This window comes from Phyllopteryx taeniolatus, chromosome 4 (genome assembly GCF_024500385.1).
Source record: "Phyllopteryx taeniolatus isolate TA_2022b chromosome 4, UOR_Ptae_1.2, whole genome shotgun sequence".
Lineage (NCBI taxonomy): Eukaryota > Metazoa > Chordata > Actinopteri > Syngnathiformes > Syngnathidae > Phyllopteryx > Phyllopteryx taeniolatus.
The window spans coordinates 248,795-263,677 of record NC_084505.1 but is presented as its reverse complement, the minus strand read 5'-3'; the positions used below and the strand labels follow the sequence as shown (position 1 = coordinate 263,677).

Below are 14,883 nucleotides of genomic sequence, written 5' to 3'. Positions count from 1 at the left end.
ACAGAATATATGTGCATGAATGGGATAGGTGGTGGGGGAAGAATGAGGCGACAGGGAGAAGAGATAGCAAGGGTGGAGGACTTTAAATACTTGGGGTCAACCGTCCAGAGCAATGGTGAGTGTGGTCAGGACAAGTGAAGAAACGGGTCCAAGCAGGTTGGAACGGGTGGAGTAAGGTGTCAGGTGTGTTATGTGACAGAAGTCTCACTGCTAGGATGAAGGGCAAAGTTTATATAACAGTGGTGATGCCAGCCATGATGTACGGATTAGAGACAGTGGCACTGAAGAGATAACAGGAAGCAGAGTTGGAGGTGGCGGAAATGAAGATGTTGAGGTTTGCTCTCGGAGTGACCAGGTTGGATTAAATTAGAAATGAGCTCATCAGAGGGACAGCCAAGGATCGATGTTTTGGAGACAAAGTTAGAGAGAGCAGACTTCAATGGTTTGGACACGTCCAGAGGAGAAATAGTGAGTATATTGGTAGAAGGATGATGAGGATGGAGCTGCCAGGCAAGAGAGCTAGAGGAAGACGAAAGAGAAGGTTGATGGATGTCGTGATGGAAGACATGATGGTAGTTGGTGTTCGAGAGGAGGATGCAGGAGATAGGCTTACATGGAAAAGGATGACGCGCTGTGGCGACCCCTAATGGGTCAAGCCGAAAGGAAAAGAAGATACAGAAAGGTGTGTGGCTTTCCTCATCAAGTCCAATCAGTATAATCAAACACAGCTGGACTCCAATGAAGGTTTGGAACCATCTCAAGGATGATCAGAAGAAACGGACAGCACCCGAGTTAAATATATGTGTGTCACAGCAAAAGGTCTGAATACTTATGGCTGTTTGATATTTCAGTTTTTCTTTTTAATAAATCTGCAAAAATTTAAACAATTCTATTTTTTTCTGTCAATATGGGGTGCTGTGTGTACATTAATGAGGAAAAAATGAAAAGTGATTTTAGCAAATGGCTGAAATATAACAGAGTGAAAAATTTAAGGGGTCTGAATACGTTCCGACCCAATGTACATAACAGGAATAATAATAGTAATAGGCCAATCTGTCCCGTGGCATCAGGGAGGCCAAGAGGGAGTATCCAGGAAGATCGTCCATCGCTTCAGTGACAGGAGTGACACCAGGAGTCTGTGGCGAGGTATTCAGACCATTACAGACTATAAACCCTCACCACAAAACTGCAACAGCGCCACCTCCCTGCTAAATGAGCTGAATGAATTCTTTGCTCGCGTTGAGGCACACAACGGCACCCCTGCACACAAGTGCTGACACTGACGCGGGACAGCGTGAAAAGATCTCTCGATAGGATCAACACACGAAAAGCCCCAGGCCCAGATAACATACCTGATCCTGTACTGGGGGGATGTGCAGCTGAACTCACAGAACTCACATCTCCAACACCTCCTTGAGTCACGGTGTTGTTCCCACGTGCTACAAAGCCACCACCATCATCATTCCGGTCCCGAAGAAGTCGTCTCCCTCCTGCCTCAATGACTGCCGGTAGCGCTCACTCCCATCCTGATCAAGTGCTTCGAGCGGCTAGTCATGCAACAAGTCAAGTTCCCCACCTCTCCCCATCCTTGGACCCCTTCCAGTTTGCATATCGGTCCAACCGGTCAACCGATGACGCCATCTCCACTGCCCTCCACTCTACCCTGACACACCTGGCCTCCAGGTCTCATATGTCAGAATGCTGTTCATAGACTTCAGCTCAGCATTCAATACCGTCATCCCCCAAACACTGATCTACAAACTGGACCAGCTGGGGCTCAACAATTCGATGTGCAACTGGCTGCTGGACTTTCTGACAGGGAGACCGCAGGCAGTATGTGTCGGCAGCAACACATCCAGCGCCGAGAGGCGCACCGGAGAACGTTGCTGGCGAGGTGGCCCATTCGCACGCCGGGACACTGCCTTCCTCAGGAGCCCCCGGTCCAACCGCTCCGGGATTACTGGCTGAGGAAGTCATTTTGGGCAGCAGGAAGGTTGAGGGAGTGTTGTAGCTATCCATATTCTTCAATTTATTTTTATAAACCACATTTTTGTAAAGGGTGGTGTTTTGTGTGTCTTCCCTACCTGGGACCTTTTATTAACAAGGCCCCAGGTAGGGAAGACACAAAGATTGGACTTCCTCAGGGAGATGGGTCAGCCTCCCTGACTGGACCCATGCCCCAACACCAGCTAATTAACTTCTTTTAGTGGTTGGTTTTTGTTTAAAAAAAATAAATGAATAAATAAAAATCCTATTTGAAGATAAAAAATTATCTTTAAAAAATTAACTATATTACCATTTCAACATTGTAAACAAATCCTTGAAATATATGGTCTCTTTAAAGTCACTTTCTAGAGGTAATTGAACTGAAAGTTTTCTTCTCTCCCCACCCACACGATATGAGAGTAAAATTGCCTGACATTTAGCCTACAGGGTGTGAAAATTTCTTAATTTCACAGAGCTGCCACCTTTATTTGATGAATATTTAACAAAATAAAGGTCTGAGGTCCTGAGCACTCTGGAGAAGGTTTTCATCCAGTACATCCCTGTATTTGGCTGCATTAATCTTTCCTTTGTTTGCAACCAGTCGTCCTGTCCCTGCAGCTGAAAACACCCCACAGCATGATGCTGCCACCACCATGCTTCACTGTTGGGACTATATTGGACAGGTGATGAGCAGGCCTGGTTTTCTCCACACATACCACTTAGAATTAAGGCCAAAAAGTTATATCTGGGTCTCATCAGACCAGATAATCTTATTTCTCACCATCTTGGATTTCTTCAGGTGTTTTTTTTATTATTATTATTTTTTTTTAGCAAACTCCATGCAGGCTTTCCCGTGTCTTGCACTGAGGAGAGGCTTCCGTCGAGCCCCTCTGCCATAAAGCCCCGACTACTGGAGGGCTGCAGTGATGGTTGACTTTCTCGAACTTTCTCCCATCTCCCGACTGCATCGCTGGAGCTCAGCCACAGTGATCTTTGGGTTGTTCTTTACCTCTCTCACCAAGGCTCTTCTCCTGATTGCTCAGTTTGGCCGGACAGACAGCTCTAGGAAGGGTTCTGTTCGTCCCAAACGTCTTACTTTTAAGGATTACGGAGACCACTGTGCTCTTAGGAACATTAAGTGCATCAGAAATGTTTTTGTAACCTTGGCCAGATCTGTGCCTTGCAACAATTCTGTCTCTGATGTAGAACCATCTCAAGGATGATCAGAAGAAATGGACAGCACCCAAGTTAAAAATGAGAGTCACAGCAAAGGGTCTGAATACTTATGGCTGTGCGATATTTCAGTTTTTCTTTTTTAATAAATCTGGAAAACTTTCAACAATTCCATTTTTTTCTGTCAATATGGGGTGCTGTGTGTACATTAATGAGGGGGAAAAAAGAACAAATGAATTTAGTAAATGGCTACAATATAACAAAGAGGGAAAATTTAAGGGCGTCTGAATTTCCGTACCCACTGTAGATTCTCATACACTGCTTCCACATGAGATCAGCATTTTCTATTAAGGGGCAATTTTAACCCAGTTCATCCGAAGTTACTGTGCTGGTAAATTGTTTGCAGGACTGACTCCATGTTTTTTGTCTTTGCATGGAAATTGAAACATTTGGGGAAGATTTGGCAGCTTTGCATTTCGATGGGAGCCTTTTCAAAAATGTGACAATGCTGTATAGCAGTTGTGCCCAACCACCGGTCCGTGGGCCGGTACCGGGCCGTGAGGCATTTGTTATCGGGCCGCAGAGAAAGAATGACCAATTTATATAATTTCTGTTGTATTGCAATTCACGTGTCAATGTGTTTTATTTTGAAAATTGACCGGATCTTCTCCTTCGCAACATCTGCGCGTCTCAATTGACACGTTAAGACTGCACAGAACGCTTCCGTTTCCGCTGCCAGCCAGCTCGAATGCTTTTGTCACCGGTCCGAGTGGGCTGGCTAACGGTGGCAGAGCTCAAAGAACAAAATAATTTCATAAACTAATTCAGCTCATGACGTTAACTGAAAAGATTTGTTCTTTTGAACGAAACGTTCGCGAACAAAACAACACTATATCAGCAGTTAAAATAAGGGTTTATCGCAACAGTTAACTCTCACGCACCAAGTCCGCTCTGATACAGATGCAGTAGTAGTTTTCTGCTCGACACAGGCAGAACTACTTTTACAGCGTTAAAAGTCTACTCTCATTGAGGAGCTACGGAACTGCAGTCTGGTCTGGCTGCCTACAGCAACTCCGACCCCCATTCCTGCATCGCGCCCACAGTGGATGCGCCACGAACGGCGAAGGAGGAAGCGTGTGTGTATGTGTGTGTATGTGTATATATATATATATATACATATAGACAACCCCAATTCCAATGAAGTTGGGACGTTGTGTTAAGCATAAATAAAAACAAAATACAATGACTTGCAAATCATGTTCAACCTATATTTAATTTAATACTCTACAAAGACAAGATATTTAATGTTCAAACTGATAAATGTGATTGTTTTTAGCAAATAATCATTAACTTATAATTTTATGGCTGCAACACGTTCCAAAAAAGCTGGGACAGCTGGCAAAAAAGACTGAGAAAGTTGAGGAATGCTTGGTTTTGGAACATCCTGCAGGTGAACAGTTTAATTGGGAACATGTGGGTGCCATGATTGGGTATAAAAGGAGCTTCCCTAAATTGCTCAGTCATTCACAAGCAAAGATGGGGCGAGGGTCACCTTAGTGCGTGAGTAAATACTCGAACAGTTTAAGGACAATGTTCCTCAATGTACAATTGCAAGGAATTTAGGGATTTCATCATCTACGGTCCATAATATCATTCAAAGGTTCAGAGAACCTGGAGAAATCACTGCATGTTAGCGGCAAGGCCGAAAACCAACATTGAATGCCCGTGACCTTCGATCCCTCAGGCGGCACTGCATCAAAAATCGACATCTATGTGTAAAGGATATCACCACATGGGCTCAGGAACACTTCAGAAAACCAATGTCCGTAAATACAGTTCGGCGCTAAATCCGTAAGTGCCACTTGAAACTCTACTATGCAAAGCAAAATCCATTTATCAACAACATCCAGAAATGCCGCCGGTTTCTCTGGGCCAGAGCTCATCTAAGATGGACTCATGCAAAGTGCAAAAGTGTTCTGTGGGCCGCCGAGTCCACATTTGAAATTGTTTTTGGAAATTGTGGACGTCGTGTCCTCCGGGCCAAAGAGGAAAAGAACCATCCGGATTGTTATGGACGCAAAGTTCAAAAGCCAGTATCTGTGATGGTATGGGGCTGTGTTAGTGCCAATAGCATAGGTAACTTACACATCTGCACATGCAGGTTTTGGAGAAACATATGCTGCCATCCAAGCAATGTCTTTTTCATGGACGCCCCTGCTTATTTCAGCAAGACAATGCAAAGCCACATTCTGCACGTGTTACAACAGCGTGGCTTCGTAGTAAAAGAGTGCAGGTACTAGACTGGCCTGCCTGCAGTCCAGACCTGTCTCCCATTGACAATGTGTGGAGCATTATGAAGCGTAAAATACGACAACGGAGACCCCAGACTGTTGAACAGCTGAAGCTGTACATCAAGCAAGAATGGGAAAGAATTCCACCTACAAAGCTTGAACAATTGGTGTCCTCAGTTCCCAAAAATTTATTGAATGTTGTTAAAGAAAAGGTGATGTAACACAGTGGTGAACATGACTCTGTCCTAGCTTTTTTTGCACATGTTGCAGCCATAAAATTCCAAGTTAATGATTATTTGCTAAAAACACTAAAGTTTATCAGTTTGGACATAACATATCTTGTCTTTGTAGTGTATTAAATTAAATATGGGTCGAACATGATTTGAAAATCATTGTATTCTGTTTTTATTTATGTTTAACACAACGTCCCAACTTCATTGGAATTGGGGTTGTATATATGTACGTATATGTATGCATGTACGTATGTATGTACGGACGCATGCACACCACAATAGCCAGTCCGTGAGAAAAATGCCGACTCCTGACCGGTCCGCGGTGCAAAGAAGGTTGGGGAACACTGCTGTATAGCATTGCACAGTGAAAAAACACACAGAAAGACATACCTAGAGGGATAAGGTTGTTGTGAGAGACTGATGGGCCACTGCCAATGACTGTACTAAGGTCATAAGCTGCAGGCATTCCTGGATAGGATGAAAAGAAACACAGCAATCACCAATATTAACAAAGAAAAACATCAATGGCATCACAGTTTCAAGGTTTGTAGAGGACAGACGAAAAAGAAAAATTAAAAATGTGTAAAAATTATACTAATTTCTGTCCACATTCTAACCTCAAAAGCTAAGCTTATCTAATTTTGCTCATTCATGATCAGAAAGGAATTGATATTTAATTACATTGGGCAGATCTACTACAAAAGATGTTAAAAGATCGTTTCATTCCATTTGTACGACCTTTGTGGAAGATTTTCATTTTCTTTTGCAAACAGAACTGAAAACACCGATTTAGGTCTTGTAAAATGATGTATTACATTAAGTTGACTGTAAACTTGCCTTGTTGTTAAGATAAAGTATTTTATACTATGTTGCGAGCTAATTCACAAGCTCGTTATGAACTCTAAATGAATTTTTTTTTAGAGCAAGCCCTTTTAAGTACAAACCAGCATAAGATTCCAAACACGAGGCTTGTTTGGTGTCATGTCGGTGAGGTGTGGCCTGTCATGCACTGTACAATAAAGATTACTCTCAGCAAAATACAATGTTACGTCCTGTGAAGGTAAGAAGGGATTTGGAATGTATGCTTATAGAGTTTTTTTACACTTATGGGGTGAAAAAGCAACAAAAAAAAATCTTTTAGTTTTTCATGGCTACTTAATCTAATTTGATTCATTGATAATTAAACAAATTCATTAATAAAATACTTGGTTTCTTGAAAGTTTCTATATAAATAAAAAATATTATTATAACATAACTCAAAAACGTTAGAGCCAATCGGCCTTTGGGTGAACTTATGTGATAAACCTAAAATGCACAACATTTACAGGTAAATTTAATTTGATCTTCTGTAAGCATTTACGTTCACATGTACGGCTGTGCAATATTTTTGTACTTTTTGCACATTTTGTTCTCTAAGGAGCTGATGGCAAAATTCAAATCAGGTTTTCTTTTCTTTTCCAAAGACACCTACTTCTTTGTCTTTCTGTGACTCTTCCAGTCTCTCTGAATCCCTGTTGCAACCTGCTGATGACACTGCCAGTCAAAGTTCCGTGTTCACGTCCCTCTGCAAACAGCCTGTTTGATGTCTTGAAATGGGGAGGTACTGTTGCTCAACTGTTAGGTGTAATTTTGGCCTCATGATGCCAAAATGTGATGAGGAGGACTGTTTAAATACCAATTCTCACTGAAGCATGAAATGTATTGGATGATTCATGAATCAAACCACCTTTTGTGAATTTTGCCGTTTTCAGCTCACTGTTACAAAAAAGCAAGTAGTGCAAATTACTAAAACATGCAACAGCTGGACATGTGCATTCAAAAGTTTGGAGAAGGTCAAATTAAGGTCATATGTAAATGTAGTGCAGTGGTTCTCAACGGTTTTCACCCTGGAACCCACATTTTTCTATTGTCGCTAAGTTAACAACAAAAACCTGTGAAAAAAATAGCCTTTGAAAACATGCCTTTTTTTTTTTTTACACTACACATACTTATCTTTAAAGTGCCTTTCAGAGCACCTTCTTGAGAAACTGAGGATGACCATAACTGCATTTACAAAAATGTATTTTTGAACTGAACTTTTTATGAAAGTGCAACATTGATTATTTGTCTTCTTTTTAGGAAATGAAGGCTGCAAACCACAGCAAGTAACAATTTTAACAGTCTGACTTATTGTATGATAAATTATTTACTACCTCTCCGCGACCCACCCAAAATGGGTTGTAGTGCATTTTCAGTTCATCCATTAAGTTCACCCAAAAGCCAAATAGCCCTACGTTTTTTGAGTTGTGTATATTATAACTTTTATTTGTTAAATGGCAAATGGGCTTTCACTTGTATCGCGCTTTTCTACCGTCAAGGTACTCAAAGTGCTTTAAAACTGTCTCCTCATTCACCCACTAATGACACAGCATCAGGAGTAACTGGGGGTTCAGTATCTTACTCAAGGTCACAGGAGCAGAGGATTGAACCTACAACCTTTGGGTTGGGAGACGACGACTCTACCACCTGAGCCATGCCTCCCCCAATTTATACAGCAACTTACAGTTGAATTAAGCATGGTTCGAGTGTTTTCATTAAGTAACCAAACCACACATCTTCAACCACAGAAAAGGGATGCAATTCTATTTTTTTTTACTTTATTAACAAACTTTATTTTACTAAGGAGTGCTTTCGTATGGCCCTTCAGGCCTCATTGGTGGAGTGCTGCATAGATGGTAGTTCTTCTGGATTTTTTTTTTTTGTACCCTTCCCCAGATTTCTGTCTTGGAGGTCAACAGACAAATCCTTTGACTTCATGCTTGGTTTGTGCTCTGACATGCACTGTCACCTGTGGGACCTTATATAGACAGGCGTGTGGCTTTCCATATCATGTCCAATCAACTGAATTTAAGCTGTAGGAACCTCTCCAAGGATGATCAGTGGACACATAATACACCTGAGCTAAATTTTGAGCTTTGTGGCAAAGGCTGTGAATACTTATGTAAATGTAATTTCTTAGTTTTTTTATTTTCAATACATTTACAAAAAGGCGGCACGGTGGACAACTGGTGAGCACATCTGCCTCACAGTTCTGAGGACACGGGTTCAAATCTGGCCTCGGCTGTGTGGAGTCGGCATGTTCTCCCCCGTGCCTGCGTGGGTCTTCTCCGGGTACTCCGGTTTCCTCCCATGTCCCAAAAACATGCATGGTAGGTTAATTGAAGACTCTAAATTTCCCGTTGGTGTGAATATGAGTGCGATTGGTTGTTTGTTTATGTGCCCTGCGATTGGCTGGCAACCACTTCAGGGTGTACCCCGCCTCTCGCCCAGAGTCAGCTGGGATAGGCTCCAGCACGCCTGCAACCTAAGTGAGGTTAAGCTGTGTGGGAAACGAATGAATGAATGAATTTACAAAAAAAATCCCCCAAAAAAATTTCATGTTGTCATTATGCGGTGATGTATGTGGAAATTTGAGGAAAAAATGAATTTATTCCATTATGGAATGCGGCTGTAACAATAAAATGTAAGAAAAGTGAAGCGCTGCGAATACTTTCTGGATATACTGTATATTTCTGGGGTCCATTCATTATATTTTTATGGGGTAGTCCTAATATCAAATGCAGGTGGAGCATTTGGGACCTGAGTCTTCAGTGGAGACTTACAGTGGGTACGGAAAGTATTCGCACCCTCTTAAATTGTCCACTCTTTGTTATATTGCAGCCATTTTCTTAAATCATTTAAGTTCATTTTCCCCTTCATTAATGTACACATAGCACCCCATATTGACAGAAAAAAAAATTGTATTATTGAATTTTTTTCAGATTTATTAAAAAAGAAAAACGGATATATCACGCAGCCATAAGTATTCAGACCCTTTGCTGTGACATTCATAAATTTAACTCGGGTGCTGTCCATTTCAACTGATCATCCTTGAGATGGTTCTACACCTTCACTGGAGTCCAGGTGTGTTTGATTATAATGATTGGACTTGACTAGGAGAGCCACACACCTGTCTATAAGACCTTACCACTCACAGTGCATGTCAGAACAAATATGGGGTGCTGTGTGTACATTAATGAGGGGGGGGGGGGGGGGGGGGAAGAACTTAAATGATTTTAGAAAATGGCTGCAATATAAGAAAGAGTAAAAAATTTAAGGGGATTTGAATACATTCCGTACCCACTGTAAGTGACCCAATCCACCCCTCAATATCACCATCACATCGCAATTTTACAAAATAGACAAAAATGCAATATAACAATATGTGGTATTACAGACAGACAGACAGAGAGAGAGAGATTTTATTTGATTATTTATCATTATTTATTCGGCCGCTAACTTAGCGATTGCTACATAGCATCTTTCACTATTTAACGTCGTATGCAACATTAATAACACACAGGTAGTAGTTATTGTTAACAGGGCGCTTTTACGTGTACTTGTGTGTCGCTACTCATCATTAAACCACACAGCCTAACAAATTCATAATCCTGTATCTGTATCTTTTATCAATTGTATCGCAAGTTTCACTCCTTCAGGCACTGTAACATTACCACCCATGCACAAATCACAAGACAGCTAAAAAACAATACACAAATGAACACAAAACGCACCAAAAAAAAAAAATGCTGAAGGTACCCAAATTTAATAGATACATCCTTTATAGGGCACATGCAAATACTTTACGTGTATATGTCAATAAAGGCATTCTCTTCTATTCTATCAAAACAATGTTAAACCAGCAACATTTAAGCAGAAAAGAGTTCTTCCGGTATTTGCTCTTTTTTTTTTTTTTTTATTAAAAAATGCACCACTTGTGGTCAGTGGCAGACTACAGCTTGATGATCGGCTGGCAGCTATTTCACTTGAATGTCACATATTCACAAATGACGTACATAAGACTGCTCAAACAACAACATTACACAAATGCATGCATGAGTTTAAAGCTCTTAAATTATAAGAATATCTCACTGCAGAGAGCAGATCAAAGACAGCCAACGGCACGAAGCGGCTATGGGCAAGACAGTTGACAAAGCTTCCACGGATTTGACTGGGCACAGTGTACAGCCGACCTATGCAATTCACAATCAATATTTGTCTAATAACATGACAAAAACATAACTCGAGCTTAAACTTTAAATGAAATATCGTATTCACCAGAGATGCTTATATATATCTGAAATCCCCTCACTTGTTCTTCTGCTTCTGCCTGTAAACTAGCTGTATAAAGCTCATAGTGTAGTGCTCTGAAAGTGCTATATAGATCCTTTACCGGGTCAAAATAAACAAACCAGCAACGGTGTTGGTCCACCTATCCTCACAATGTCCACTTTTTCTTGAAAACTCTGGCTTGAAAAAACGTTTTTTAATGTCGTCTCTAACTCAATTTCTCATCCTGTTCCATCAGCCACTTTGGGCTGCTTTTGCTCTAATCAACCAATCGAGGATGGGAAAATGCCGACATCACTGGAGGCCTTCTAGATGGCCCTGTTTATTGAATCTGAAATCTGATTGGTTTAAAAAATAAACAGCCATTACCATTGTGTGTATGTGGCATGGGCCAGCATTTATGGCATTGAAGACCCTGGGCAGATCACATTGACATGGCGACACATACCTGGAATCTCACTGGACCAAAAAAATAAAATAAAAATCCACACAATGATTGGAAGCTTGGCAGCCAAGACAAATGTTATGAAATGAAGACAAAAAGATTGTTGGAAATAAATGAAAACATATTATTATATTAAGGGTGTAATGATTCATTCATTATATAGACATATCCAGCTAATATTCCTACGAACCAACTGGCTCGATCTGTGCACGGCGAGTTAGCCTACCGGAGGAAATTATATTGATTTAAATCGTTTTAAAAGGTAATCAATCGATTGTATCGATACTAGGAAATATTGCACTGGATTTACACATGGCAGACTTTTAAATTTCCAAGAAGAATGTTTGTTATTCCTTTTAGTTAGCTTGATTTTTCAGTTAACACACAGCCGTTAGCGTCCCCCAACACTAGCTGCTACTTCAACTAAGCTAAATATAGCTCGTTTTTCACAGAGTTTGAAGAATATATGCCAGAGTATTGTTATATTGCCTGTTTACATGCGATAATACAGCACTTGTGTAACTTCTTCTTTTCCTTTCGGCTTGTCGCTTTAGCGGTCGCCACAGCGCGTCCTTTTCAATGTAAGCCTATCTCCTGCATCCTCCTCTCGAACACCAACTGCCCTCATGTCTTCCCTCACGACATCCATCAACCTTCTCTTTGGTCTTCCTCTAGCTCTCTTGCCTGGCAGCTCTATCCTCATCATCCTTCTACCAATATACTCACGATTTCTCCTCTGGACGTGTCCAAACCATCGAAGTCTGCTCTCTCTAACTTTGTTTCCAAAACATTGAACGTTGGCTGTCCCTCTGATGAGCTCATTTCTAATTTTATCCAACCTGGTCACTCCGAGAGCGAACCTCAACATCTTCATTTCCGCCACCTCCAGCTCTGCTTCCTGTTGTCTCTTCAGTGCCACTGTCTCTAATCCGTACATCATGACTGGCCTCACCACTGTTTTATAAACTTTGCCCTTCATCCTAGCACAGACTCTTCTGTCACATAACACACCTGACACCTTACTCCACCCGTTCCAACCTGCTTGGACCCGTTTCTTCACTTCCTGACCACATTCACCATTGCTCTGGACGGTTGACCCCAAGTATTTAAAGTCCTCCACCCTTGCTATCTCTTCTCCCCTGTAGCCTCACTCTTCCCCCACCACCTATCTCATTCATGCACTTCGGCTAATCTTCATTCCTCTGCTTTCCAGTGCATGCCTCCATCTTTCTAACTGTTCCTCCACATGCTCCCTGCTTTCACTGCAGATCACAATGTCATCTGCAAACATCAAGGTCCACGGGGATTCCAGTCTAACCTCATCTGTCAGCCTATCCATCACCACTGCAAACAGGGAGGGGCTCAGGGCTGATCCCTGATGCAGTCCCACCTCCACCTTAAATTCGTCTGTCACACCTACAGCACCCCTCAACACTGTTCTGCTGCCCTCGTACATGTCCTGTATTATTCTAACATACTTCTCTGCCACTCCAGACTTCTGCATGCAGTACCACACTTCCCCTCTGGGTTTTCTGTCACAGGTTTTCTCTAGATCAGGGTTGCGCAAACTTTTTGCCACAGGGACCACATTGACGTAAAAAAATTGTCATTCGGGCCAGCATGAATTTTACATGCTACCAACGAGGGGAAGGCTTTTTTGTATGTATTTTTATTTTACTTTGTTTTACTATGCTGTCTGCTGCTACGTACATCTGATAACTGTCTGACCTGGATAATTGAAGGTTAAAATAAAAATTAATTAAATGCAAAATAAAGTATTTTTATGAATTTTGACTCAAACTTTATTCATCAGAATCAACAAACAACATGTTTGCATTAATGTGAAGGGTGATACTGAGATCTCGACTGCAGTAAATGGGGCAGGTCTGGCTCAAAAGCGGTGGTTTTAATGCGTAAGATGTCACGCACACTTAGTCTTGTCCTAACGCGGTTCTTATTCAGGTTCATGACTGAGAATGTTTTCTCGTACAAGTATGTCGAGCCAAACAAGCTCAACATTTTCTTAGCAAATGTACAAATCTCTTGGAACCTGTCTTTATCCAGCTGCTGGTAAAAGTTGACAAGAGGGAGTTGTTGGTGCCCACCTCATAGCTGGCATTTGTTGAATTTTCATTCGACTCACTGACTTTTGTGAAAAAGTGTTGCTGTGCCGTTAAAACCAGCTTCCAGTTGCTTCAATTTTTCACTGCGTTCGTTTCCAGTTAGCTTGTCGTAATTAGCATGTTTCGTCTGGTAGTGCGCTGGTAGTGCCTCTTTATATTGAACTCCTTGAACACAGCCACAGTCTGTTGGCAAATTAGGCAGACACAGTTGTTTCTAAACTCAGTGAAAAAATATTCAGACTTCCATTTGTCCTGGAAACAGTGGCCCTCGCTATCAACTTTCCTTTTCTTACTTCCAGTTGCCATTTTAAAAATGGGCAAAAAACAGATCATGCGCAAAACGGCCCCGCGACAGTTCGTCCACAAGTTTACTGCCATCCTGTGGTGAAATATAACATTGCGCGTGTATTTTGTACTGCAGGGCCACATATTATTGATTTTATGACAGAGGCTTTATGACAGAGTGGAAATATGAACACGGGCCGGACTTTGGGCATGTCTGCTCTCGATCTACAAAGACACAATGTAGCTCCTTCTGACCTTCTCTGTACTTTTCCATCAACATCCTCAAGGCAAATAATGAATCCGTGGTACTCTTTCTAGGCATGAAACCATACCGTTGCTCGCAAATACTCACTTCTGTCCTGAGTCTAGCCTCCACTACTCTTTCCCATAACTTCATTGTGTGGCTCATCAACTATTCCTCTATAGTTCCCACAGCTCTGCACATCACCCTTGTTCTTAAAAATGGGCACCAGCACACTTTTCCTCCATTCCTCAGGCATCTTCTCACGCAATAGAATTCTATTGAACAAGTTGGTCAAAAACTCCATGGCCACCTCTCCTAGATGCTGCCATACCTCCACAGGAATGTCATCAGGACCAACTGCCTTTTCATTTTTCATCCTCTTAAATGCCTTTCTAACTTCCCCCTTACTAATCATTGCCACTTCCTGGTCCACCACACTTCCCTCTGCTACTCTCCCTTCTCTCTCATTTTCCTCATTCATCAACTCCTCGAAGTATTCTTTCCATCTATCGAGCACACTACTGGCACCAGTCAACATATTTCCATCTCTTCAGCACTTCTGTAACAATAGTCATTATTTTGAGAGATACAGTGGGTACGGAAAGTATTGAGACCCCCTTAAATTTTTTATTTTGCAGCCATTTGATAAAATTGGAGGAATGGCAGAGGATCCCCAAATCTAGTGTGAAAACGTTGCATCGTTCTCAAAAAGACTCATGGCTGTATTATAGCTCAAATGGGTGCTTCTACTAAATACTAAGCAAAGAGTCTCAATACTTATGGCTGTGAGATATTTCAGTTTTTCTTTTTGCATAAATCTGGAAAACTTTCAACAATTCTATATGGGGTGCTGTGTGTACATTAATGAGGAAAGAAAATGAACTTAATTTTAGCAAATGGCTGCAATATAACAGAGTGAAAAATATAAGGGGGTCTGAATACTTTCCGTACCCAC

General features: G+C 41.5%; 1 protein-coding gene across 7 annotated transcripts in view; it reads right to left on the bottom strand.

Moving 5' to 3' along the window:
- carm1 (coactivator-associated arginine methyltransferase 1) overlaps window positions 1-14,883 on the bottom strand; it is a 200,798-nt gene that overhangs the window by 17,833 nt on the left and 168,082 nt on the right. For 6 of the 7 annotated variants that reach the window (XR_009788317.1, XR_009788318.1, XM_061771988.1 and 3 more), the window contains one exon: window positions 6,074-6,151. The exons of the other annotated variant lie outside the window; for it this stretch is intronic. Coding sequence is in view for 4 of the 6 variants with exons in the window: in XM_061771988.1 (XP_061627972.1) it covers window positions 6,074-6,151 (78 nt within the window). In the remaining 2 variants the exon portion in view is untranslated. The remainder of the gene's footprint in view (window positions 1-6,073; window positions 6,152-14,883) is intronic. 7 annotated transcript variants of the gene reach the window in all.